At 55.8% G+C, this 27573-nt stretch overlaps 6 protein-coding genes across 6 annotated transcripts; 3 read left to right on the top strand and 3 right to left on the bottom strand.

Moving 5' to 3' along the window:
* Positions 1-1855: 1855 nt before the first annotated feature.
* On the top strand, positions 1856-5762 carry EsH8_V_000211 (Zn(II)2Cys6 transcription factor; the record flags this gene model as incomplete). The annotated part of the gene is made up of 6 exons (XM_083272727.1): positions 1856-2614; positions 2679-2788; positions 2858-4381; positions 4446-4547; positions 4605-5255; positions 5309-5762. The coding sequence occupies 6 exons, from the start codon at positions 1856-1858 to the stop codon at positions 5760-5762; spliced, it is 3600 nt and encodes a 1199-aa protein (XP_083125442.1).
* A 1973-nt stretch (positions 5763-7735) lies between these two features.
* On the bottom strand, positions 7736-8896 carry EsH8_V_000210 (autophagy protein 5; the record flags this gene model as incomplete). Its single annotated transcript, XM_083272726.1, has 2 exons — positions 7736-8305; positions 8591-8896. The coding sequence occupies 2 exons, from the start codon at positions 8894-8896 to the stop codon at positions 7736-7738; spliced, it is 876 nt and encodes a 291-aa protein (XP_083125441.1).
* A 5040-nt stretch (positions 8897-13936) lies between these two features.
* On the bottom strand, positions 13937-15353 carry EsH8_V_000209 (uncharacterized protein; the record flags this gene model as incomplete). Its single annotated transcript, XM_083272725.1, has 2 exons — positions 13937-14102; positions 14191-15353. The coding sequence occupies 2 exons, from the start codon at positions 15351-15353 to the stop codon at positions 13937-13939; spliced, it is 1329 nt and encodes a 442-aa protein (XP_083125440.1).
* A 4427-nt stretch (positions 15354-19780) lies between these two features.
* EsH8_V_000208 (MARVEL domain-containing protein) lies at positions 19781-20392 on the bottom strand (the record flags this gene model as incomplete). Its single annotated transcript, XM_083272724.1, has 3 exons — positions 19781-20005; positions 20062-20264; positions 20323-20392. The coding sequence occupies 3 exons, from the start codon at positions 20390-20392 to the stop codon at positions 19781-19783; spliced, it is 498 nt and encodes a 165-aa protein (XP_083125439.1).
* Positions 20393-22561: 2169 nt separating this feature from the next.
* EsH8_V_000207 (uncharacterized protein) lies at positions 22562-24546 on the top strand (the record flags this gene model as incomplete). The annotated part of the gene is made up of 2 exons (XM_083272723.1): positions 22562-22658; positions 22712-24546. The coding sequence occupies 2 exons, from the start codon at positions 22562-22564 to the stop codon at positions 24544-24546; spliced, it is 1932 nt and encodes a 643-aa protein (XP_083125438.1).
* A 618-nt stretch (positions 24547-25164) lies between these two features.
* On the top strand, positions 25165-26500 carry EsH8_V_000206 (uncharacterized protein; the record flags this gene model as incomplete). Its single annotated transcript, XM_083272722.1, has 5 exons — positions 25165-25227; positions 25287-25391; positions 25448-25622; positions 25674-25815; positions 25867-26500. The coding sequence occupies 5 exons, from the start codon at positions 25165-25167 to the stop codon at positions 26498-26500; spliced, it is 1119 nt and encodes a 372-aa protein (XP_083125437.1).
* Between the last annotated feature and the right edge of the window lie 1073 nt (positions 26501-27573).

Genomic DNA, 27573 nt, shown 5'->3' with positions numbered 1-27573 from the left:
GGGAACGCCTGAGTCGGTCTGCTTGCCGGTCACCGCTCATCCCTGACTGTCGTCGACTTGGATGATGCTGTGTCTAGTATGTCATGTATCGGCGGTCCAGGTACCGCGCCGCAGTCCACAACAGAGGCAGCACAGCACGCACGTTGTGAAGTTCCCAGTCTGGTGGGCATCCATGCATCTACGTAACTGGACAGTGAAGGATATCCAAAGACGGTATAGGTAACCCTCGGTACTCTGTACGGTTCGGCACGACCTAGGTACCTCCCCTCTCTCTGTACATGGGCGTGTACATTCGATGCGGCTTTTGGGGAAGCGGCCCAGCCCAGCCCAGCCCAGCGAAGCAAAGCAAAGCATACATGGTACAGAGCACACACGCAAGACACACACACACACACGCTCCAACCCAGTCAGGAACGCACGCACCTCACTCGGCTGGGCCTCTTATCCTTTTCCAGAGCGGCGCGTGGTGGGAGAAACGGCGGAGGTTTGCTAATGCCACGCCTCCCCTCCCTTTTTTTCGAGGCGCAAAGCACGACGACGGCTCCCCCTCGTCTGCTCACCAAAGATCCCTGTCCCAGTTCCAATCCCAGATTGCCGCCTCTGCATTTTATTTTTATTTTTTTATATATTTTTTTCTTCTCTCGTCCTCGTCTATTCCCACTACCATTACCACCGCCCACCCTTGCTGTTTTTATGAAACCCCTGGCCCTGTTAGCTTTTTCGAGACTTTTCGACTTGGCAGGGTCGATTGGATTTGCCAGGGTACAACTACCCACCCTCCGTCTCTGTCAGTCGCCTTCTCAGTCTTCCCTCTCGCACTCCCACACTCCCTCCGAGTCAAAGTACTTTGCAATACCCCCCCCCTCCCGGCAAAGCTCCAGAGTCAAGACTCAGACCGCCTTGGAGGTGGTGCCCGTTTTCTGCCCCCCCCCCCCAACCTGTACCCAATACGCCCACCTCCCTGTGCCTTATCCCGACGCCTCCACTACTGCCTGTACCTTGTACCGTGCCGCTCATCTCTGCGGGCAAGGTATATTGGCGACCTGGACATCACCATCCTCCGTCGCCGCCGCTTGGTTTGACGGGTTTTTTTTTTCGACCTTCTTTTTCCCTCTCTCCAAAAGCCCTCCCCACCTCGCTCCCACCTCACCCCCCGTCACGTCAAGGGCAATTTCGAGAGTTGCGAGAGTAAAGAATAGGGAAGCTCCATCTCTGCCCAACGCGCTGATCCCTCCCCTTCCGTTGCATACTTTGGGTATCCGGGCGCATTCGCAGAGTGGAAAATCCCGTCTCCCAAGTTTCAAGAACCATACTGCCGGGAACACCTCAAACCGCCTCGAGCTCGCCGTCGCGCCTCCGCCGCCGCCGCCTCTGCTCCAACTCAGATCCCGACACACCGTCTTGTCCGACTTTCACACCGACCTGCCCTTCCTGCGTGTCTACGTTGCAGTCAGTATCAGTACAGTACGCCAGCAGGACCGCCGCCCCATGCTTTCATCCAAACGCTGAGCCTCCAATTGCTGCCCCAGAAACCCAGACCTAGCCTCCGGTCCCCCCGTACGCCTTCTCACAGGCTGTCCGTCTGCCCGTCTGCTTGGTTGATTGCTTGCTTGCTTGGCTGCTTGCTCGTCCTTTGCTCCTCCCATCCCCGTCCACTGCCTCGCGTTGCGTTGCGTTGCGTTGCGCCCGGCACTGAGACTGGACCGGACCGGACTGGACTTGCTCCTCGTTGCCCATAGCTTTTCCATGGCCGCCACCTCCTTCGCGGACCTGGCCTGACCCTATTTTTTTTTCGCTTCGTCTCTTGTTTTTTTTTTCTTCATAAGCATTGTACGCATGTACATATATATCAAGCATGGATCCGGGGCAGCCTGACAACAAACGTCCCCGTTTCTCGAGTACCAATCCGTGGTCACCAACCGGCGGACCGCAACACCATCTACCACCACTGCACCCGCCGCCCTCTCACCCCTCGACGCCTCACCAGGCTCCTCAACCACCGCACCACGCCGCGCCGCCTGCGCCATACCAGCACCCGACGCCGTATCCTCCTCGCTCCGTTGAGCCTCTCCATCCTCCTCGCCCGGCTCAACACCATCCCGAAGAACGACGACATCATGACCAAGAGCCTCCGTACACCCCGATGCAGGACCACTATCGACACCCGCCCTCACCCGCCCACCCTTCGTACCCCCCGTTTCCTCACCGAGACCCTGGCGGCGTGAAGAGGGAACCGCACGACGAGAACCTCGCCCACCCTCGCCGTCCACACTCGACAGGAGGCGGGCCAGCAGACGGCCTACCTCCCCCGCCGCACTCTGCGCCGCCGCACCCCTCTCACCAGCCGTACCCCGACGACTCTCGACGACACATGAGTTACGATAACGCGCCGCAGCAGATGCCCCCCACGCCGGGGGGCTACCGAAGCTCCTTTCCTCCGCCGCCGCAGATCCCCCAGCAACAGCAGCAGCAGCCGCCTCCGCCGCCGCCGCAACAGCAGCCCCCTCCTCAACATTATGATCAAGCACCGTACCAAGCACCACCTCCTCCAGAATCGATATATAGCGTTTCGTATGCCTCTTCTCAGAAGCGGAAGGCAACAAGAGCCTCTCAGGTACGACTGCGCGGTGGCCGGTTTGGCACTGTTGGTTAGGTTTGCGCTAACCCCATGTCTGTAGGCTTGCGACAGCTGTCGGCAGCTCAAGGCAAAGTGCGACGAAACGAAGCCTTGCAAGAGTTGTCGCGAGAAGGGCGTCGAGTGCAAATATCGCGACCCCATCCCCAAGGCGTTAGTCGACCTCTCTCTCCCACCCCCCTCATTGTTCTGTCAAGGCGTTCTCGCTAACCAGGAAGCCAGGATCGACAAGGGCCAAACCGACATTTTGGAGGCCATTTCCGAGATGAAGAGCGCGATGGAGGCCAAGTTCGAGGCGCAGTTCGAGGTCCAGAACCAGTGGATGAGGAGCATGGAGAAGACGTTGCATATGCACAACATCAAGATGGAGAACGAACCGCCGGTATCAGACCATTCCCCGATGGAAAAGTGCAAGTCGCCCTCTCCGGTAACAGCGCCCGTGGATAATTACCCACCTCCCCAAGAACAGATGCACGAGCCGCAGCCCATGGCCGTGGGTGAGACGGACCTACCCGCGCAGCAAATGCACGATGCGGATATGGAAGGCGACGAGGTACCAGAACTACCGCCAGGACCGCCGGTGGCGCCAGGGCCGCCATCGATCCCCGCAAACCACACCACTCGAGCCGATACCATGCTGTCGTGGCCAGGAATCAAGGAGATGACCCGGTCGATCTTGGAGAAAGAGGGCGTCAAGTACCCTCAAGAATACCCCATCGCCCAGGAGGAGAAGCGTGGAGTGTTGCGACTTTACGGACGCGGCGAGGGCAGTGGCCAAGAGCGCAAGGAGGGTGTGACGTACAATGGAAGCACCGCGGCTGAGGCGTTCGGAACCATCGACAATATCGAAGACAGTTACTCCGAGACCGGGAATTCGCCCTCACCTGCCGAGGCCTGGGGTCAGGTCGGTGGGCTGAGCCCGCCCACGAGCATGGCGTACACCAGCCAGACGCTCACGCCCGACGGCCACCCGGACTTCAGCGATGAAAAGGTCAGGTCGTACGTGGCCAGTTTCGAGAAGCACGTCCTTAGCCTGCACCCGATCCTCACGCCCGGCGACCTCAGAACCCTGGTCAGACGTTTCCTGGAGAACATCGCGCAAGCCGACAAGAAGACGAAGACGTCGGCCCCCCCCGGTGTTGCCAAGTTTGCGCCGCCAGCCGGCCCCGACATGTCGAATAAGCGGAAGCGTTCTCCCGCCACCGACCAGCCGGAAGAGCCCGTCCAACTGCCTAAGAAGCCCGGCAGACCGCACCGGACCATCGAGAACGCCCTTGTCCTGGTCATTCTGGCGTTGGGCAAGATCTGCCAACATAACACCAAGATCCCGGACTTACCTCGCGACTTCGTGGAACACTCCCAAAACTCCCCAATGAACAGGAACGGATACCCGTCGTCCCCCGGACAGGCGCAGGCATCGCCTCCATCATATTCTTCGCACTCCCAGTCCTCGGGGCTGCCCTCGCCCAAGGAGCAAGGCAACTTTCTTCCGAGCCGGAGGCAGTCGATGCAAGGAACCGCCATGAAGGCGGCCCAGACGCTGAAACGCAACTACGATATCATTCCAGGACTGGAGTACTTCGCCTATGCTTCCGATATCATGGGCAACCACTTGGCGGGATGGACCATGAAGCACGCGCAGACGTTTATTTTCGCCGGCCTATACCATGGCCAACTGGGCAGAGTGCTGGAGAGCAACGCCATGTTTTTCAGCGCCGCCCGGGCCCTGAACATGATTATGCGCCGGTAAGCAACGCGAGATGGGGCGAGGGACTGGTGAGAGAGACGGTTGCTAACAGATTATACACAGTGATATGGATCGCTTCTCCAAGATGGGGCTAAGCAATCCCGTTGAACGGAAGCGTGACAACCAGGTGCTTCTCGCGTACTGGAGCTGCCTTCAGTTGGAAAAGTAGGCGCTCGCTTTCCCGCCTGTCGTCACTGGATAGTGAATGCTGACGATTTGCAGTGACATTATTGCGGAACTCGAACTTCCACGGTCGAGATGTCTCGACTACGAGTACCTGATGCCGTGGCCTAACACGAAGCTGATGGAGAACGATTTCTCGGTCAAGGTCCGCGAGTCTTACGTCGGGCAGCTTTACCTGCGCAAGACGCTGAACACGATCCACAACTTGCTGTACGACCCCAAGGAACAATATGTTCCCATTAACGAGAAGATGAAGAAGGTCCAGGCCTTGGAAGAGCAGCTGCGGACCATGGCGTGGGTCTCGGCAGACTTCCACTTCAATGAGAATGACCCGCCGGCGAACGACCTCATGGAGGCAAGATTGCGCGCCAAGTACTGGGGCGCTCGAGTCATCATCTACCGGCCATTCATCAGGTTTGTGCTGGAGTTCTCGGACAAACTGAAGCAGCGGCCCGATGGCGCGGGCATGCTTAACAAGGAAACCGTAGGAGGTATCGGAGTGTTCACCCAGCATGACGCATCCGCGTTCGTGGGGCACGGGCACGGTATCACGGGATATGAATCGCTCGACTCGAATGTTACTGCGTACGCCGAAAGAGGCATTGCGGCTCTCATCCAAAGCACGCTGGCTTTCCATGGTGTCGATGGCAAACGACTCCTTGTGACCAACATCTTCGGCACAGCGCACGCGTAAGTGACCCAAGGTGCCACGGACCACCAAGACTGTACTGACCAATCCGTAGGCAATGGGGCAACCTCTTGATCTTGGCTGCAGCGTATCGGGACCCTTACCTCCACCAGCTGGTCGACGGCGCACAGCTCCGGTACCTTTTCAAGCGCACTATCGATATGCTCAACATGCATGCCCAGGCATCCAGTTCGTTGACGATCGATATGCACATACTTCAGCACATCGAGAGGGACCTCTTCCCCAACAACGACGCAAGAGTGGGTTCCAGCAGCTTCTCAAGCTCGGCCAGTATTACGGGGCCTACGCCTCCCCCACCGCCACCGCCACCTCAGTCCGCGCCGCCGGTTCATTCTCACCCTCACCAGCAGGGTCCAATGTCCATGTCATACGCGGTCGAGCCTAACCATCGCAGCGCGAACAACTCCCCGAGTCAGGCACACCGCATGCTGAGCAACGGATCAGGACATGGGCCGAATCACGCACAAGGCTACCACATGCAGATGTAATGGAAGGCAATAAGTGTACAACTGGAAGGACGCCAGACGGTGGGCGCTTACTGGCGACAACTCGGGCGGGCCGAATGTTTGGAGAACATGGAAAAGGGGGACACTAATTGAGAGGAGGCGGGCGAAGCTGATGTACGGGCCGGGGCCGCTTCTGATCACGAATTCTCATACCCAACAACATCCATGAACCGGCGTTTTGCGAATTCGATTTATTTCTCGTACCTACTTGACTCTCCCGGGACCCCCCTTACACGCAAACACTGACGCTACCTGACCTCCCACCCCAGGGCACGGCACCTGTCACCCAGGGGGACTGCGACTTTTCGCCCGTTAATGATTTGGCGAACAGTCGGCGCCGCCAAACATGTTGGTTGACTGCGAGAGGGGCTAGCAGCAACCGAAAATTCGAACTCGGGCAACAATATGGAAAGTGACGAAGGAGGGAGGGGGGCGGCAGCATTGGGATAAGGAGGGACGGGAATATTTACTATATCACCATCGTTTCTAGACGACTTGGAATTCTCGAGGGGGGGCCTTGGGAAGGGGGGAGGAATGGGTGGGGAACAGGCGGAGGAGGAGGAACTGCATATAAAAGACGACTTGCAACGAGTCAGGTTCGCGCCCCTTGTTTGGATTCGAAGGTTTCCTCTCCGGGCATTTTTATTTTCTCGTTTTCTGCGGGGTTTGACATGTTTATGCCGTTCCCATGCTTCACGATGGGAAGAAGCAACCCCGATTATCGCGTCTATCCATTGCGGCATCAGCTGGTTGTTTCTCATTTATTTATATTCGTCTGGTATTAGCTGCATTATGCATCTCGGAGAAATGGGCTCGCGTGTTTTTTGTTTTCCTTGTTCTCTCCCCAAATTCATCCTCATGTCATTCATCGGTGGTGGTGGGGGGGAGGAGGGGGAAGAGGAAGGGGGTTTCTTTTGGCGGACTCGAGGGTCTCGGGACTGGTCATTGGACAATGATACCATCGAACTCTAGTGTGTTTATTCGTTTTTATTCTATTCCATCTTTCAAAGTCTTTGTTTTCCGGGGTCGTCTGGTGCAGGAGATACCATGGGAAGGGGTTGGGGGAGATCGAAGGACACCTTCCATCCTCCTCTCATCCTTTGAATTGCCTCCTATCCCCCCCCTCCGCCCCTTTTTCTTTTCGTGTCAAGGTTCTGAGGATTTGTGTCCTCCGTCTTGCGCGCCCCTTTTTTCCCCCCTATTTTATTCTCATGGCCTTTGTGCAAGTCGGGAGAGGGGAACCCAATGGTATAAACAAACGCGGCAGGACCAACGCGATAGTCGGCAAGAAACAACAACATTCTATGCGAAAAAATTGGGTCTGAGACCAGGCAGACGGGACGGGACGCATCTTTTGGTGTCCATGTGTGCGTGTGTGCGCGCGCCTCCTTTTTGGGGGCGGGCGGGGAGAGATGAAATGACCTTTTTTTTTTCTTCCTTTTTAACGGCAGCCAAATCTCCCTATTATTTTTATACAAAAAAAACTTTTCACCTTTACTTTTTTTTTTTTGCTTGGGGAGGACGTTGCTGCGCGCCTGCGTATGTGTGTGTGTGTGTGTATACGTGGGATGACCACATTTACATGGATTCGGTTCAGAGAGAGAAAGAAAAAAACCACGTTTTGCCCATACCCTTTTTGCTTCTAGTCTCATGCTTGTGTGTGTGTGTATGTGTGTGTGCGTGATGTCGTGATTATGTCTATCTATCAGGCGAGCCTGTCTGGATTGCTATTGTCTCTGGTCTAACCGCGAGGGCAACGCGCCCGACAAAGCCACGGTTAGAACCCCGGCGCGCCCCGATTCCCTTTCGCCCAGAAAACGCCTTCGCAACCCCCCCCCCCCCCCCCTGCTTTCCCAAAAAAAAATTTAACACCAAGGCCAAAATTACCAAAGAAACATTGAGAGATTGCTGGGGCTCCGGGTAACCTCTCCTGCCCCCTTTCGGCAGGGGCGTGCTCACAGCAGGACGACCGCCAGGCACAGCCAGCCGTCCGGGTAGGCGGCCTCGCGCATCAGGCTCTCCAGCGAGGCGGAGAATGGCACGGGGGCGCCGTGGAGGAGGACGTTGGCGAGCACGGGGTCGCGGCTCGAGGGGAACAGGGTCGGGAGGTGCGACTGGAGGGCGCGGCCCAGGGTCTGCAGCGCGTTGCGGGTTCCCGGGACGTTGGGCGGCACGAGGGTCTGGAGGACCTTGAAGGCGCCCGCGGAGCCTGGTGTCTCTGACGGCGGTGGCGCCAGCTTTTGCGACGAGGTTGGCGGCGGCGGCGGCTGCGACGAGGGCGAGGGCGAGGCTGGCGGCTTTGGCGAGCCGGCCGCGGATGACAGCGATGACGTCGGCGGAGGGGACGACGGGATGTAGACGCGCAGGGGGACGTTGCGGAGGGGCGTGGGCGCGTTGAGGAGCAGGGCGTTGATCTTGGAAAAGGAGGCGTAGTCGTTGTCTTGGACGGCGTTCCAGAGGGCCGAGGTGTCGGCCTTGGAGAGGGACATTATGCGCTTTGCATTCCCGTAGCGGACAAAGTCGGCCTTTATTTCCCCCGCGCGCGCGTTTGGCGGGTGTCAGTCTCAGGTGAACTTCTTTATGCCCCGGGCTTCTTCACGTCCGGGGAGCGTGGGATGGTGAGATGGGGAGATGAGCGGCGCTGGTAAAAGCAAGAACTCCAAAGAGAGACATATTTGATGGCCCGGGGGGGGAGGGGGATGTCATATCGCTTAAGTGGGATTGGGCGGTTCGGTGTCTGGGACAAGGGAGGAAGAGACAGAGGAGAGGGGAGGGGCTGGAGGACGAAAGGATGAGATGCATGGACTCACCTCTTTGACGCAGTTTAGGAAAGTGTCGCCAATGTCCCAGCTATCGCCGTCGCTTACGGTGAGGCGCCAGGGGAGGGAAGGCTGGTAGAGGTCGACGAGCAGGCCCAGGGGGAGGTTCCGGAGGAGGAGGTCCTCGTGATGGAAGGCGGACACGGGGGTGCGAAAGAAGGCGGAGCAGCGGGGGACGAGGAGGGCGAGGTAGGAGAAGCGCGGGAGGGACGTGATGAAGGGCGTGTTCGGGTGGGAGGGGTGGGTGATGTAGAGGGGAATCTGGGCGTTCCAGAGGGTCTGGGGGATGGACGCCATGCCTGCTCTCGAGGGAGCTTCGGTGAGATATTCGACGAAATTTTCAGCGCAGAAGACGATGGCGATGAGAATGGCGAGTGAGGGATCAAGGACACATCGTGAGATGTCCTTTGGCGAGCGAGGTTGGATGAGAGCCCCGCAGTGTCTAGCTGGCAGGAAATGAAACCACAGGACGTGTCGGAAGGCGGCGGCATGTAATGAAGAGCGGAAGAGATCCCACGGAGGCTCTACGGAGGCTCAAGCGACTGACGTTGCGGACTCAGCGCCGGCTTCAGGTTGAGCGAGGTTCGGTACGGGTGCGGAGTGTGGGGCAGCAGGCGGCCGAAACAAAGCCCCGCCCTCCGAAGGCACCAGCCATGCTTACCTAAGCCACCCGCATTGCCTTTTGCAGCCACCCGGGCGACCCCTACCTCTGCCAGCTGGAGCTGTTTGGAGCTTCCCTGGGCTAGTTACCTACCCTGAGCTCCATGAGCTCCCAGTCTGGGAGGTGGTCAGGGCTTTTTTTCTGACAGCGGCTCTTCCCCCTCCCACCACGGCCGACAGGAGCCCTGAGCCTGAGCTGAGGGGCGTCTACCTGCTGCAGCAACAGCGACTTCAACAACATTTGCTGGCTGCTGGCGCTCTTCGTCAGACACAAAGACCGAGACGCCTTCACACACGGCCCAAGGCATCAACTCCAAGGCATTATTGCCTGGCGGCTCTATCGCGGCGAGGGACCTGGTCTCCTTCAGGCATAATGCCCGTCTGAACCATGCCCGTAAAAGATCCTACGCACAACCTGAATTCGAATCGCATCTAGCCTTCCCGTCTTCTGGCCTTGGTGCCTGCGGATCGCCTCCCAGAAGGGAACCTCGATTCGCAATCTGGGCGCAACGACAGGAATCGAATCGCCTCTTCCAGGGGCACATGGCGTGCAAGCCGCCTCCGCCGCCTCCTCCGTGAGTGTGAGCACTAGATGTTATGGTCATGGAGATACGCATGACCCCCCGGCTGGGCCCCCTCGCTTCGCGTCGACCACCGAATCGTCGCTGACATGCATCCCATTGCCGTTTTCAGGCTTGTCTACCTATCCACGTCCACGTTCTGATATCCACCAGAAACGGGCACCGAGACATGCTCGCTGAGCTTTCATCACACACACACACCCTTCACGCCCCCTTGTTGTGGCCCGGTTTGATGCAACGCAATACGTACAGCAGACGCATCTCGGAAAAAGCAAGAATACACCGCGTGCCACGCTGTGGCTCCGAGACATGGAGTTGGTTACACGAGAAAGAAGGGGCCCTTCAGGGTCCCTACACCAACCACAAATTTCGGCGCCCTCACACCCCCTCCCTTGACCCTCACTCGCCAAAAGCTCCGTCCTCCCAAGACATTCTTTTTCATGTCTTTGCTTTTTCTCCTACTTCTTTTCTCCAGTCTTGGAAACTCTCGGGGGATGGACGTGTGGCAAGCACGTTATGGGACCCTCAAAATAAACCACCAACCAAGCAAACCGTTGAAGCACGAGGGGCTACCCCATACGTGCCGAGCGGCCAAGCATTCGTTGAGATACAAGGATTCCATATCCGTGCAGCGCACACGAGCTGGAACTCCAGTATGTATCTCACATCTCCATCTCAGTCGGTCGGTCAAACCGCCATGGCTTCAGATAGGCGTCGGGCCAATGCCTGACTGGGTACAAGCCAGCAATTCTCATTTCTCGTCACGAGCGGAATTCCATATTTGTGCTCTTTGCTGTCCTAGCGCCGTTTACTAATCGACAATCGACGGGAGCTATCAGATTTCCAAAGCTTTACCAGGAAACGGACCCCTGTTAGTGTTGCGTTGCTGCTAGGCAAGCAGTTGGACTCGACTCAGGGCACGAATACAGAGACCTGGAGCTATGGCTTTTTGCTTTTCCCGCCGTGCTGTGCAGGCCTGGGTGATATATCTGGCATGCCTGCCTGCCCGCCCGCCCCTCTGACTAGACCCCTCCCCCCTCGTCACCTATCATACTCGACAGAATCACTCAAACAAGATGGCTGCGCAGCACAGCACAGCAGCACATGCACTGCGACATTCTTCCTTGCATCTCCAGCCGCCTCTGGCGGCGTTTGCTGCCTCTGGGCGTCCACCATCCGGCCCAAGTACCTCTCAAGTCACTCGACTTACAGTGACCAGGCGACCGAATAACGCGCCTCTGGCTGCTCCTAAATATTGCCTGCAACACCTGATCACCTGCCATCGCGCCTCGATGCTCTCACTCGCTGTCCTCCCCCCCCCCCCCTGCCGCCAACCTCTGTGCCTTGCACACACGCCCCCCATATCCCCTGCTTAGTCTATCACATCCTCGCTCCCGTAACTTTCCCATTACGCTCAATTTTCCCCATATCCTACGATGGCCACAAAGCGTCGGAAATCTGGGAATCGCGACGCGCCCCAAACCGTTTTAGCTCCCACAACACCCACCCCCTGCCCTACCCGGGCAACTCCCAAACAGAGAATGGGCTTCCCGTGCCTTACCGCAATCCCGTGCCCGTGCTTTCGGTGCTTGGTCTGGGCCCCTCCCCAGGCTTCCCTTCCCGCGTCCCGCCATGCGTCGACCGCCGCCGACCTTGCCCAGGCCCCTCCCCTCCCTCATCGCCGTGCCCGTCCATCCCGGTTTACCGTATACAGGCTTCAGTCGGGTAACCCAAGCAAGGCAACGCCGTTCCTCGTCAACGCCACGCTACGCCACGAAGCCTTTCCCATACCCCCGGCAGAGGGCCACCCAAGGACGATTCCACGGCACTGGGTCCTTCAGCTTCCTAATTTCCTAATTTGAACTTCGAGATCTTCCTCTCCCCCCCAACGCCCGCGCCGTCACACAGAAGAGACCGGCAGGCGCCACTAGAACACCCCTCCGACGCCCCCAAATCTCCCGTGTGTTCTAGCACCATCAGATAGCCAGCACGCCTGCCATTCAATCACCAAAATCTCGCCCCCCCCCCCCCCACATGCGCAGAGTGTGCCTTGCTTACCCTACCATAGTGCAGATTGCTATGCCTGCCTGCCTGCCAGACACTCATTCGCCTCATTGGGCCCGCCACACTCGTATCTGACACACGGTAGATTCAGCAGCTCATCCATCCAAGTGCCCCACCCAAAACGGAAACTTTGAGCACGGCTTTGCAGTTCACTACTCCTCCGCCTCACCACAAGGCGCATCCACAGGCCGACAAGGGATGGTGTGTGTTGGGCCAGGGGAGATGGCCACACCAACTCGTCAAGCCCTCTCAACTCAACCCTCAGTCGTTGTAAGGGGTGGTAGCTGTCAAGCGGATTGGCAAATAGAGAGCCGGGGGGTGATAGGATAGCTGGGCGGTACGATTCGCATGCCGCCAAGTCCTCGGGCACCATCAATCACATCCAGTTTCAACGTATGGGTGGGCAAAGGTGGATGTCAGCTCCTCTTCCCCCGAAAAGATGGACGGCCCCTTCTACGTACCGCGCGCCCGGGGGGTTTATTCATGGCGCGTCCTATGCAGCTGGCTTTTTTCGTATCGACCCTTCCGCACGTAAGGCAAGGGGATTGCTCGGGGCGGCCTTTACGGCCGAATGGCCTCGCAGACATACCTCAGTAAGGTAAAGGCACCGCAAACGCTGGCGCAATGTAAAAAGAGGCCTGAGTCCCCGGACGGCAGGCATAAAAGACATTTCTTCAAATATGCAAGATGCATTTTCTGTATCGATGTTCCCAAATCGAGATCCATCGGTCCGTTAGGGCCGCTCGCTTATCGACAAAAAAAAAAAAAAACACCCCAAACCAAGCACTTCACGCGACGTTACCATCAGAAGACGGTCCGACGCGTCGCAAACCCACCTTTTTTTTCCGTTTTCCAAAGCTGGATATCCGAGTCGAAGAGTTGGTGTGGCCGGACGCGTTTTGGACGTCTTCTTCCTGCGCGGTTATGATGGAATGACGAGACGGAAACCCCGGTGTGCACGGCATGGAAACACATGCAACGGCGCGCCCCCTCCCCTCCCAACCTTGCCGACGCGGCCCGGTATCTCTGCGAGAGGGGTTTCGCCCGGGTTTCTAGATCTCGCCCAAAACGACAGATTTGCGATGACAAGAATGGCGGGGGTGAAGCTACTGGACCCTATACTAATACACTGATAAATATGCACTCAATAGGAGAAGAGGGTCGGCACCTGCAATAATGCGATCGCCGATATAGCCCAAGCTCGGAGTCGGCTCCGGTCCAGCCACCTTCCGCCGCCCGTCGAGAATGGCGCGCATATAATATTCACCGGTGAAATATTGGGTGGTCCCCTATGCAGCTGCGGCGGAGGATGACCTGACGATGATGTGTTCATGATGGGAGACCCAGCAGCGGGCGGTCCTTCCCCACTCCCTAGGCGGAGAAGCTGTGAACAGCATGTGGTGAGAAAGAGAGAGAAAAAAATCGAATACTTCTTTCGTGGCATGCATATGCATCGCTGTACCACTCGCACGGGAAGTTTGGTTGATTAATACTTGCCTTTTTTTTTTCTTTTTCTTTTCTTTTTTTCCTCTTTTGTGCTCAACGGCTTCCGTTTATAGCATGGTGGATGAGGACCACCGGAACCGAAGCCGAACCACCATATCCAACGAAAGGTCGAAGCGGTGAGATTGGCATGGTTGCACCGACCGGTGGGATGCGTCAAAGTGTCAGTCGCCATCGATTCGGTACCAAGCGGCGTGTATGATGTGTGCCACTAGGAGATCAATGTGTAAAGAAAAGAAAATTCAGAAGAAAAAAATACGAAGACAAGTTAAGATGGTTTGCATGGTGTAGTAGCTGTGAAAATGAAGTTACCCAATATCACACCGAGAACATTGTCTAAACATCAGGTTAGTTTTGAACCTAAGACAATAATAGTTAATTCACTACGGCAAAAAGATGGAAGAGCATGAAAAGTAGTTTGACGTTGTTTGTCATTAAATCATATCAGGCTATGGTACAACAAGCATTAGGTATCAATCCCCTTTCAATTCCAATGCGCGTTTCGCAACAGATGAAAACGTCCCAAAATTTACAGACCGCGGTGCAGCTCCTGAGCGGACACCTTGCTGTTACGCCTCTCGCGGCCGTGGCCGTGATCGTCGTGGGCAATCTCGGGCTCGCCAATGTGACGGGCCAAGACAGACGGAGGGACCTGGGCGGCGTCGGTAGGGTCCTTGGCAACTCCCGATGAGTTCCTGGGGGGAGGAGTGCTCGTTAGCCCCTGTCATCTGTCTCGGCCGTCGGAGAAATCGGCGTTCGCTCGTGTGGTTTTTGTTCGCTTACTGGGCGTAGGTCTTGTTTCCACCGACAGTCTTGCTGCCGTCGAGGTCGGAGTCGACGCGGGGGTCAACCTTGTTCAGGGCATCGCTCTTGTGGGGGCCAGCAGTGTTGGGGGCGGGGCCGGTGCCGTGAGTGCCGGCGACGGCCGAGCCGACGTGGCCAACGGCGGACTGGGTGCCGGAGACACCACCGGTGGCACCGTGGGTGTTGTGGGTGCCGTGGCTACCAGTGAGACCGGAGCCGGTGCTAGTGCCGTGAGTGTTGTGGCTGCCAGTGAGGCCGGAAGTGCCGTGGGTGTTGTGGCTGCCAGTCAAGCCGGAGGTGCCAGTAGTTCCGTGAGTGCCAGTCAAGCCGGAGCCGGGGGCACCACGGTGGTCGCGGTCGGAGTCGACACGGGGGTCGGCAAGGTTTGCGGCGCGGTTGTTGTGGTGGCCGTGAGTGCCGGACGGGTCATCGTAGCCGGTGGTGGCGTTGCTACCAGTGAGGCCAGAAGTGCCGTGGGTGTTGTGGCTGCCGGTCAGACCGGAGGTGCCAGTGGTGCCGTGAGTGTTGTGGCTGCCAGTGAGGCCGGAAGTGCCGTGGGTGTTGTGGCTACCAGTCAGGCCGGAGGTACCAGTGGTTCCGTGAGTGCCGGTCAGACCGGAGCCGGGGGCACCACGGTGGTCGCGGTCGGAGTCGACGCGGGGGTCGGCAAGGTTCGCGGCGCGGTTGTTGTGGTGGCCGTGAGTACCGGACGGGTCATCGTAGCCGGTGGTGGCATTGCTGCCAGTCAGGCCGGAGGTACCAGTGGTGCCGTGGGTGTTGTGGCTACCGGTCAGGCCGGAAGTGCCGTGGGTGTTGTGGCTGCCAGTGAGACCGGAAGTACCAGTGGTACCGTGGGTGTTGTGGCTACCGGTCAGGCCGGAGGTGCCAGTGGTACCGTGGGTGTTGTGGGTGCCGGTCAAGCCTGAGCCGGTACCGGAGGTGGTGTAGTTGTTGTCGTGGGTGCCGGTGTGAGTGCCAGTGGTGTTGCTGAGAGGGTTGGCGCGGTGATCGCGGTCAGAGTCGATTCTGGGGTCAGCGGCGTTGGCGGCGCGGCTGCTGTGGGGTCCAGAGGTGCCCTCAGGCTGCTCGTGCTTCTTGTCGGAGGAGAGAGCGTCCTTGACCTTGTTGACGATGGAAGACATGTTGGATGATTGTTCTGTGATTGGGGTATCTAGAAAATTCAAAAGTAGGAATTATAGGCTAGGTAGTTGGTGATGATTGTTTGTTGGAAGTGGCTGTTTGGTTTGGGTATCTTGGTTTGTGATGATGAGAGAAGAGAAGACAGTATTGAGGGAGGGAGGTGAAGGTAGTTATATAGAATTCGAGGGCATCTAGAGTCTACATCCCAACGATTCTTCTCCCGATGGTAGATCAGGTAATTGCAATCGCGATCCAGAAAGCCCGGCCCCCCTTTGGAGCCCGCGCCCATGCCCCATGCCCATGCCGACGCTGTAACTGGCAACAATCAGGGAAACTGCATCAACCGTGCCTGGTTGCCTGCCTTGCCTAGCTGGTCATCGCCAATGGCTACCCGCCCGCATGGCTGGAGAAGGGCCGCAGAGGAGAGAAGGAGACGCTTGTGCACTTACTTCATACGTCGTCATAGGTCTTGGACGCAGCTGTCTCATTCGGGATACAAGCTTCAAAGGTCGGCAGGGCGTTGGTACACCGGTACGTCTGCTCCGGTGGGGACCAGGGGCCCCCCCTGAGCCGCCAATTGGGGGCCGGAGGGCTAGACCCAGTTTGCCATGGCTGGATGACGACCCATAACCTTTGTTTGGCGTGACACTGCGCTTGTTTCCGTCAAGCCTTTCTGCTTGTCTGATGAGAATCTCTCCGCTTGAGCATGCATGGGGTCATTCCTCAGGGTCCCCGAGAGGGCTCCAAGAGGACGTAACATGTCAAGGATTCGTCGTCATAGGTGGGAGATGTGGCGGGTCACGGTGGTTGAAGAGGCATGATGATCTGTGGCTAGTGACGTTTAGGGCTGGGAGATGGATAGCAAATGTGGCGAAGACAATGGAGACCGGAGTTTGTTTTGGCTAGGCCAGGACACCTTGCTTCCGATCAGGTACGCTGTGCTACGTATCACACGTGGAGGAGAATGGGAGGGGAAGCTCAGAGCTAGATGCCTACAGTAGCTGTTTTCCCTGCCGACTATTCGCTTCCGCGTTTCAGCTACGCGGTACAAGCTGAGCTGGCATATCGAGTGGGATAATTGCGGCGCTTGGGACAAAGGACGGCGTACCGGTCGCCGCGCGTCGTGTCTCACTGGTGGCAGGTACGAGCCGGGCTGTAAGACATTGGGGTAACTGCTAGTGGCTCGAGACGGGTACTGGGCCGGGGAAGCAATTCGCAATTCAAGGCGGCGGTTGTACGAGAAAAGACGTGCTTTGAGCTCTCGTCGTGTAGCTTGACGCTTCGAGATGTGGTCTGGGTATGATGTGACAAGGATGGAGGTTTGACGTTCCCGAACGTGCCCCGCTGATTTCCACAGAACCAAGGCAGCGGGGAGAAACCCCGCCAATGACGCAGCGCGGAAGCTCGGCATACCCCACCATCTTGTGGCGTTAGCTGGTTGATTGGCTAGGAGATGAGCTCCGGAGATGACAGGGGAATTGAGATGTGGCTAGTGAGGTCGTCGTTTGGTGTACGATGAACCGTGATGGGCCTGGCTGACGTCCAAACTGTGGCGTCACCTACCCCACACCATGCGGTCATCGACTTCTCAGCTCTTCGAGCCGTGGCGCTAGCTGAACCTGCTCGACGTTTCTGTCTCCGCCTTAACGCGGCATTACGCCATGCGGCTCTCATAGGGAGGCGAGTAGTGAGACACTGGGATTCTCCTCTCCCGCCACACACTGCTTACCTGGGGCCAGGTACCTTTGCCTCTTCGCACTCTATCTTTGTCTTGCTGCGCCGCTGGTACCTCCCCCATGTCCCTGGTTGCTACGGGATGAATGGAGCTTTTGCCAGCGCATAGTTTGGATCTTCAGATTCTCCATTGGTTTGCCTAGAAATCCTCGCAATCCTTGCAAGGGGAACGACCCCCCTTACGTTCTTCGCCTCAAGTGAACACCAGACTAGAAATAGCTTCTGGCCAAAGGGGAAGATCGCCAAAATTGGGTCATACTGAAGGGATATTTGCGCAATTCCCATCCTCGACCGCTTGCATAGCCATCGTTCTTTACATCGGATCTGCCACCTCTTGGCTCATCTCCCGACGAATCCCCGCATTACATTCCTCATGCTTGGCCCGTTTTGCCGCCAGGCTAGCGGGATAGCATGCCGCCGCTTTCCCGCATCTCGCGCTCTCGCAAGCTCTCGCAGCACTGCTGCAAAGATGCGGCCTGAGGGGAACCAGAAACCCATGGACTAGCCAGGGCGTTCAGTCACAAGTTCGATTGAAGCAGTGCACGTACAGTAGCTCGCCGAGCGGTCTGGAAGCGATTCTCGGCCCCAACCATTGCGGACCTCTGGGTCGCGGATCGTGGAATTCGAGAGAGATCTCACTATAGTCAGGGAAAGCATGGGCCTGCTAACCTGCCCGCGGGATCCTACGTAATTTCTATTATAAATGGTACAATGCATCGTTTGATCTCCTTGGCTTAGTTCATTGCACCCCGCCTTAGTGGCTTGGGGGTTTCGATTTTCAAAGAGGCAAGAGTTGGGGGAAACCTGTTTGACGGGCCAACAACGCGTCCGAGACACGCTCGCGGCTCGTGGTCTGGAGCGGTCCGCAGCCCAGAACCCATGGGAGTCACGATGGGGCTTTCTCGAACCTCCAACGCTTGCTCGCGGAACGCCAAGTTCTGCTTTCGGACTGCATGGTTGTGGTCGATACGAGGCGGTCAGTAGCCGAGGCTCCCATCGTGCAAACTTGGCCAATTTGGGTAGCCTGCCACTCTCATTTCGCTTGCAACGCCTTCATCCGTTTGGGTGACTTTCGACCGATGTGTTTTTACCTCTTCGTTCCATACCTTTGATAGATACGTCATTTGCGGGGTTCGGGTGTTGCTTGGACACCAGCAACCACGATCGTCACTTTTAATTTGATGTCTTCCGGCCTCCCTGTGGTGTCATCTCAACTAGCTTCGAAACGTGCCCTCGGACGCATGGCGGGAGTTCCTTGGGCACAAGGGCGTGGCGATTTGAACAGCAATAGGATGCTCACGCCGACCGAGGCTCGAACCCTTTTCGACCGCCGAATGACGCAAAACTATCTGCCCGAATGACCGATTGACTGATTGGTGAAAGCTTATTTTTGTCGCGAAAACATAGGATGAGAGTGAGCGGGATGAGGCGAGCTCCCTTGCAACACAAGATCCATGCCCGTCTTTGACCGAGGTGCTATCCCTCCGTCGTGAGAGAGTAGTTCGCATCTGGCAACAGGAAATCGAACCCCAAAGCCACGAAAGTGCGCAAACCATGTCATAAAAGCAGCGCGAAGACACATATCCAGCCCGCATCATCCTCAACGGGCCTGCTTGCCAATATTTCCGTCGCTCTCGTCATGTAGGAGTCATTGACGGGAAGAAATGGAAGTAACCAGCGGTCAAAGCAGCCGGATGTTGCAAACCTATTCCGTTATGACAATATTTTGTAGTTCTTCGCGTTGGTGAGAAGGAAATCAGCTGGGATTTTCGGAGACGTATCTGTGTGTGCAGGCGAAGCAAACAATGGAAAACATTTACTACTAAATCACAATCGTGTGAACCCCCCCGCTCGACAAATTAGTAAGATAATGGGCATTCCGCGTTTGGGTAAAGGCAGTGCTTTCTGTTCTGACCTTTCCCATGCTCGCTCGGGCTGCTCACTCTGGAAATTGTGGGCTGCAGCAACCCTCCCGGAAGCATCGCGGCACGCGGCCGGGATTCCCCTAGGGCTGTGTTCCCGGCGCAAGACCCGCTTTCCCCGGATCGTCTATCTGGCAGAGACCGCATAGCCCCATCCCTGCGCCGGTTGTCAGCAATCGGTGGTGACTGCAGCATGCTAAACAGTTACGGCCGTTGAACCGAAGCCCCCTACATAAGGTTATCAAGCGAGTTTACCTGCGTAAGGTGTGGCTGACGTGGCTGCGCATTACTGAGACAGCATATATTGAACATTAGATTGAAGGAGCCTTGCAAGTGCTTTCTTTTCACCTCACTGGATACACCCTCATAAACAGGCATGATTTATTTGGGACAAGGAACTGAAGCACTTGCAGAAACGCATCATGTTGATTATGTGGGTATGTATACAACACGTATGCGAGGTAACAATATGATGCGATGTTATAATAATTAAGGGTAGATATTGTTATACGATAAATTGGGTATTGCTGGGTATCGAGTCTTGAGGGAAGGCTTACACCTTATCTCATAGTTTCGTGGACATAATAAAACATTAAACGCAAAATCCAACTCCTCCGTACCTTATCCCTAATCCATCAAGGATGTGGAATTAACAGTGATATAGAAAATAGTGTGTGCAACCGCGCTTGGTTTCCGCCGGTACCTAAAGCCAACGGCACCGATGCGCTGGACATTATTTGACAATGAGGCAGATGTCGATGCACCGACCACGTTTAGATGCGCGAAGATCGGTACCAGCGGCGACGGCCATGGACAGGGCGGCTGTCGGCAACGGCGGTGCGACGACGGACCCAGAAGAGGCCGACAACAGCGGAGGCAAGCCAGCAGATGGCAGACAGGAAGCAGAAGGCGATGTTGGCCTTGTTGCGTCCGCAGGCATCACCACGGGGGCTGACGTTGCTCCAGTCGAAGACGGGGCCACAATCATCACCGACAAGCTAGAATGATTTGTTAACACCTTGCCTATGTACTAAGAAAACGGGGTGGAGCTTACGTTGACGAGCAGACCGAAGGCGACGAACCACAGGACGCTGAGGAACAGGTCCATGGGCCAGTGGATAAAGCTGCTCGAGAAGGGGAACAGCCATATCAGTGCGAACAGGAGTGATAGACTGGCCACGACAATGGTGTAGATGAAGCGGCCATTGTCCCAAGCCGAGGTGCCCTCAGTGGCGTGGAGGTAGGAGCCGGTAATACCTGTGTGATTGTTAGTCAATGATATCTCCACCGAAGAGAGTCTGGGATAAACGCGTACCGGCAACAATGGCGGCGAAGGCTAGTTGCGCAAGGCGCAGGACGAAGCTGACAATACGGTCGAGAGCCATTGTGAATGGTTGTTTGCTTGTAAACTTGTAAGGGCTTTGGGAGAATTTAGTTGTTGGGATGGTGTGTAGTCGCAAGGGAAATCCTGCTGATCTGCTGTTGGTCTGAGGGAATGAAAATCAAAACGGATAAGGCAGGAGATGAGACTACTCTATTTATCAACTTTTCCAGAGTGGTTCAAGGAGCTGTGTGACACGAGCCAGTAGGGAGCCACATCAGGATGACGACCGGAGAGAAAGCAGGTTTGCTGGTTGAAGATGTCTGGCATACTCACACCATCACCTCGTCACCGCCGAGCACGGCAGACGCGCCTGGATCGCGGTCTCAGTGTGCCGATACTTTGACTAAACCGCTGGGGCTAAGGAAAACGGGCAGCCCAAACAAATTTTTGCAACGACAGATCCCGAGGCCTTGCTGCAGGACATGGCCTTAGGCCCTGCCAAGCTCGTCGCCGGCACCTAGGCCGCGAGAAAAGGGAGGGAACAAGGGGCGCGCTGGGTCACGTCACCAGGCCTGCTGAGGTTGGCTTCGTGGCGCGCTGTCAAGAGTCCGTTTCTTCCCTGCCCAGCTCACGGGCCGGAAGGTGGGAGACTTAGAACACCTACGTCTTCCCAATGAGGTCATTCGACCAGGGAATTAATTACCTGAAAAGAAGGCGACCGTAGGCTAGCATGGCTCTAATAGGACGGCATTCCCATCCATCTCGGCCCTGGAGTTTGAAACAAGCCTTTGCGGAGCCGCGATACGATCCTTGGTCTGCCCTATAAAGAAAGCGCCACGGTTTATCGAGCTAATCTTGGGACAGTAGTTGATTCGGGCAGTAAGCTGGTTGTATTCATTGTAATATCGCCAATTTTATGCCGTCAGCCAACGCGGTAGCTTCCTGGGCAGAGAAAAGAAAGGTCATGCTAATGAGGTCGAGGCTACTGAACCAAGCAAAAGGAAACCTGGATGCCGTATCCATGCACCATACCCCGAGGTATTGAGGGCTTGGGGCCCCGAAAATGGCCGTCAGGTGTGACTCACCGCAGTCAATACTTTTTGTGTCGTAATCGGCATGGACTTGGAATATTCGAATGAATAATTCGTCCGTAATATCGGAATCGCGGCATCACTTGCGACGCTGGAGTGGCCCAACGTTTGCTCATTTGTGGCGTTCGCTATGGCTTTGCGTGGCCCAGGCAAGCCAGGCTCTCCAGATCAGCAAGAAAAAGCAGGCTGGTGTGGTTTCGAAACGGCAGCGATGGGCAGGCTGGGTACAGTCACGAGAACAGAATGGTGCGATATGTGTGGCTGGTGGCCGCCTGGTGACGGGAAGAGAATTTTGCCATGTCGTCTTCCAAGAAGGCTGGGAATCAGGGCTCACCGAGAAGGTGAGAGTGACGTCAACCACAATCACCAGGGGTTGAGTCTCGCCCAACCAGCTTCAGCCACACGATCCGAATGCCTCTCAAGGCTTCCTGGGCCGTCTCAATCCACAAATGAGACCAATCTCTCCTGCATTGATTCTGGTACAGAATGATGGCCGGCTCATCAAACGGCGCTTTCTTCTGGTCGTATCGTCTCGTCGTAGCGCCCTGGTAATCCTCATGCAGCCCACTAAATGACACTAACGACATCTCATGCCGGCACTTGCGCGCTGGCGCTGTGCCTCGCCATTACGTTAGGCTAAGCGCCCGTCCGTCGCGGGTTTTGATTTTGCTCGATTGAGGTCAAACGTCTCGATTTGGGGGCGAGTGGATCGCGGCCACGCGTTCGATCACGGATATGATGTCGTCCAAGACCTGGAAGGGGAGTTACTGTGCCGACTTGCCACGAGAAGAGAAATGCACAGGAATATAGTTCCCCCGAACGCCTAGAACGTTGACGCTGATTTCTTCACGGTCGGCAAGAATAGAATTGCATGAATGGGGAAGCTTCGGCCGAATCCCATTTCGGCCCCGTTCGGTAGGTCTCGGTATGATGTGGGCCAAAGCTCCTCGGTAACCCCACATATTACCGGCCCCGCTTACCTCACCTTGGCCCGAAATCTGGGGTGGTTCGGTCTAGTTGCAGCTGACAGCTATGTTTTGAACTCTTTGCCTGGCGCCTCTGGAGAAGTTCACACAAATTCAATTCCCTTGGAATTCAGTACCAACGCAGGTCGCCCTTGTCATTTACAACACGTTGCCATGAAGCCTTCAACTTCCAATACTGGCTTTTTCCAGGAATTCCCAGTTCTGCCGAATCAGTTTTTTGATGATGCCAGCTTCCAGAGAGCTCTGAGACGTAAGCCTGCATATGTGCTTATTTAGTCCCTTGCCATTAACTCTACTACGCAGTATTCCTGCCAGACTACGTGGCCAAGCGCGTCGAAGTTGAAATTGCACAGCTTGGCGAAGAAGTCCTCTCAGACCAGATATTTTCCTGGGTTACCGACTCCGAGAAGAACAAACCATACCTGAAAGGAAACGGTCGAGATGCTTTTGGTCGACCATCATCTGAATTGGTCGTTGGTGAAGGATGGCGCGGGTTGCAGGACTTCGGTATCAAGAAAGGCATCGTCGCCACGGGATACGACACCTCACTCGGTCCGTCCGCACGTGTGGTTCAATTTCTAAGGCTTCACCTGTGGGAAGGCTCTGCTTCGAATGTTCCGTGCCCATCAGCGATGAAAGACGGTGCAGTGCGCCTCTTACAGCAACAATTGGCCAAAGACATGGACCCGACTCAACGGAGGGTTCTTGAAAACGCGATGCAACACCTGCTATCGACAGACCCAGCAACGGCTTGGACCAGTGGACAGTGGATGACCGAGCGGACCGGCGGAAGCGATGTTTCCCTAACCGAAACCGTAGCACAACACGAGCCATCCACCGAACCGAAATTGGCAAACGCAGAAGAGAATATCCCTCTCGGGCCGTGGTCGATTTCGGGGTTCAAGTGGTTCTCCAGCGCCACAGACTCTGCCATGACCATCCTCCTTGCGAGGACACAGAACGGCATCAGTGCGTTCTTTGCGCCGATGAGGAGACACAACCCTTCCGCAACGACAACAACTGGGCGGCCCAAGGGAGCCGCCGGAACCGAGCTGAACGGGGTTCGAATCCAAAGACTGAAGAACAAGTCCGGTACACAATCACTTCCGACAGCCGAACTCGAACTCCAAGGCATGCGAGGCTGGCTTCTTGGGCAGGAAGGTCGCGGAATCAACGAGATAAGCACAGTTCTTACACTCACACGCATACATTCAGCAGTGGCTGCCGTGGGGTACGTAGGCCGTGGGCTAGGCGTGGCAAGGGCGTATGCCAAGGTCAGGCAGGTTGGCGCAGGGAAAGGGCAGCGGATGTTGTTAACCGAAAGCCCTTTGCATATGCAGACACTGGCGGATATAACAGGAGAGTATCACGGACTGATGTTGCTGACCTTCTTCACGACATATCTCCTGGGTTTAGACGAACAGCCTCACAAGGAACGCCCTGAAGTATCTGGCGCCCTTACCGCTATCACTCCAGAAGAAAAGCATGTTGCGCCACTCTTGCGTATCCTGACACCTCTCTGTAAAGCCTATGTCTGTAAGAAGGCGATCCCGCTATTGTATAGCTGCATGGAGGCCCTAGGAGGTGTCGGATACATGTTGAACGAAGAGACCGAATACCTCAATATTGCCAGATTGTACCGTGACTGCTGCGTGCTGTCGATCTGGGAAGGCACCACAGACGTTCTCGCGACCGACTTCCTAAGGGCGCTAAAACATCCTAAAGGAGGGCAGGAATCGATCGAAGCTCTGGCCGCGATCCTTGGAAAGAACAGCGGGCTTGAGCGGGACGGTGTGTCTGCCGATTGGCGCCCGGCGGAGTCGTGGGAGGCGATCAAGAAGACTCTAACTCAGACCTCGCAATCGGATCTTATCGGAGACGCAAGGCACATCCTTTGGGCCGTGGCTGAGGCTCTCATTGGGGTGCTTTTGCAAGTGGACTATAGCAGGGATGAAAGCCAAGCGGCGTTTGACCTACTCGGCCGATTCAGGAACCGGTCCAGTAGCGAGAATCGTGGGAGATCAGGCGGAAGAAACTCGGACGAGCTACACATCGGAAGCAAAGAGCGACTGAGCAGGAACCTTACCATCGTGTATGGTAGATCAAAGACAGCCACGGGGCCGCTGTCAAGACTGTAACTTTCTGCGGCGCAGAAGGAAAAAACGTGCTGGCGTAAGTCGGGACCCTGTGGCGTCCGGATGGCGGCGGCTGAGGAGTGGTCCACGACCCCGCCTACCTATGCTAAGAGAGACAGTAACAAAGGCTTGTGATGAGCCGGGGTTGCATATGCAGACGTGGTTCAGGCCCAAACCCTCCGGGTCGTGGCATCCAGAGGACGTGCGCTCGTTTTAGTCGTGAGTGATGCGCAACCCATATACTTCCATAACCCCATTCGCGATAGCGATGGCCCGAGTGTCACCTTCTACGTCCAAGCTCCCAGCATCTGGTGGTTTGACGGTGGGATAAGTGGCGACTCAACCAAATTAACTTTCGTCCGGGCGCCCCCGAATCGGTTCCCTCGAATTAGATTCGCACAGAACACCCCTCTGCTAGCTTTTAATACGCCCTGCCGCGTTTTCGTATCTCGCACTCGATCCGGCGGACAAGCTCCCTGGATGCACAGCGTTACTTAAAACTACCCTCCGGTCACTTACCCTCCGCCAATTCACCCCATCATCTGTTCACTTCTCCACCATAATTCTTGTCGTACTCTGCCATCATCGAGATGCAGATGCTCGACTCGCTTAACAGGAGACATGCGAGGGCCAAGTGAAAATGTGCACCTGGAACAAGACGACGCCTATCTACCCGAAATCTGGGTGAGAAACCTTATTTTATAACCTGGCACTGGAGCTGACAGTTGTGGTGTGCATGGCAGGCTTGGTATGCCATTGGCGTCTTCGTAATCCTTCTTCGATACGCGGTCCGAATCCGAACAGTCGGAATTCGAGGATTCCGTGGCGATGACTACCTTGCCTTCCCTGTGAGTAAACCTGGCCGCAAACTTGAGATACCAAGACTGACTTTGGCATCGGGCAGTACCTAATACTCTACACCATGGATGTCTACATCGCTCAGGTCACATATCATACCGGGGCGAATATTGACATTACCGCTGATGTGGTGCCATTGCTATCGGATCGCGATGTCGAAATTCTCGAGTTCGGATCAAAGCTGGAATTCATCTCCTTCTTTTCATACTCGGGCTGCATATGTACGTGTCTCATGGGAAGTTTGACGCAGGCGATCACTGACCGACAGCTAGGGGTATTGAAGTTCACCGTGCTGTACTTCTATAAACGCCTAACGCTTGGGATCCTGAGGAGGCGGACTCTCATTGGGCTCTTCTGGATGTGTGGCGTATCGTATGTCGCCATGTCTCTTACGGCCCTACTTGGCTGTCGACCGTATGCTCCCTTATCACCAAAATCCGAGTCCAAGTACTAATGGAAGATTAGATTTCCCGCCAATTGGCGAATTAGACCGCTCCCCGGGCCGGAGTGCACTTTCCGACCGCTGAATTTCTGGGTGCTGGTGTGGCTAAACGTGCTTACCGATGCGGCGCTCCTCTCGATCCCGATACCGATTCTCTGGCACCTCCGAGTATCCCTCAAGCGAAAGTTGGGGGTCGGCATCTTGCTGTCATCAGGTCTCTTCGTTATATCGACCGCGATTGTGAGAGCAATTACAACTCTAGGCGGTGCGCCGTCCGTCATCAACATCAACCGCTGGGGCTTCCGCGAGACCGCCGTCGGAGTAATCACAGTCACGCTACCAGTGTTGAGCCCACTATTCACGAAGCCTTTTTGGCGCCGTGGCCCGTACATACGAAACTATTACGATCGATTAGTCGGCCCGCGGTCGTCTCCAAACCATGCGAGGTTTGGCAACTGGTTTGGCACAATGGTTCTCAAGTACATCGACGAGGAAGAGGGGGAGATCCTCCGAGAACCTGACTCGATGAAGCAGCTGGAAGCAGCGGGATACAGGCGTGAGTGCGCCGAGCGGATTGAGTCCCTGCCGAAGGAGGGTCGCGATACTTTTGAAATGAATCCTCAGCGCGGCGAAACGAGTACTACCCAAGTCTTCTAGACATTGAGGTAGCATGACATATTACGTACATACCAGGAGTAAAGAGAGTACGGGGCCGGGAAAACAGAGCAGAAGGTCCTATTGGTCAAGGCACTGAGTTATAGGAGTTTTCATGATACCCAAGGGGGGGAGGTAGCCGGAATAATGAAAGGAGGCGCAAGAGTTTGTCTCAAACCAACGACTAATGGTACATTTTACGCGCCGGAAGCGGCTAGAGTTGAGAATAAAGACATTTGTTGAGTAACCTTGCGTAGTGCACTAGAACTAAGTAAGAGCCGTCTTGAGGCCAAGGTAGGGAGAGATAGCTTGGTTTACTTGGCCATCCAATGAGAGCCAATGCCTGACAATTCAAATGCACACCATTGCGGTGTGTGTTCGGCAGCAAAGACAATTGCGCCACATCGAGATTTGGGTCGATAGAGACCCGAATAACAGTGACTCACTACCCGATCCCCTTCAGAATAAGACCTGGTGGCAGCGCGGCCGGCAATTCCGAAGTCGGCAGAAAGAAGACCCCATCTGCCGTGAGAGGCGTCGGCAACATGTTCGTGGCGCGTCTTCGTGAATTCCACCTAATTTATACCGCCCCTCCATCCTTATTGTTGCATCCTTATCCATCCCTAATTTTTATGTCATATGCGTGGTGTTATAACTTAAGAGCCGCAATCTGTGCTGCGCAGATCTAGGCATTATATCGCGGGAACCCCTATCATGGAACCTTGCCCGCTTGATCGATGTTAATGAAAACATAAAAGGGGCTCTTTCCAACCACGAAGGGCATTCTTTTCATCGATTGAATGCAAATCTAACCGACGAGTTAAAGCCCACTTCCGGAGAACCTTTCGTGAAGCATATTGAGCTGAAACACTTCGACCTTTAAGCGGAGTTTTGGTTGGACAGGTGAATCGAAAGTTCGCCCGGTTTCGTTGCATTGGCCGTTCACTGTTCCGATGAGACAGCGGGGATGGACTACGATCGGGGTGGGCCTGGGGGTAAGTCGGATAGTGGGGCATAAAGAACAGTGATAGATGCATATTTACTTTATAGACATAGAACATCTGATCAATATAGTA

Source organism: Colletotrichum jinshuiense, chromosome 5 (genome assembly GCF_051148585.1).
Source record: "Colletotrichum jinshuiense chromosome 5, complete sequence".
NCBI classification, from domain to species: Eukaryota; Fungi; Ascomycota; class Sordariomycetes; order Glomerellales; family Glomerellaceae; genus Colletotrichum; species Colletotrichum jinshuiense.
The sequence above is the reverse complement of the archived record's forward strand: the minus strand, read 5'-3'. Positions and strand labels throughout refer to the sequence as shown.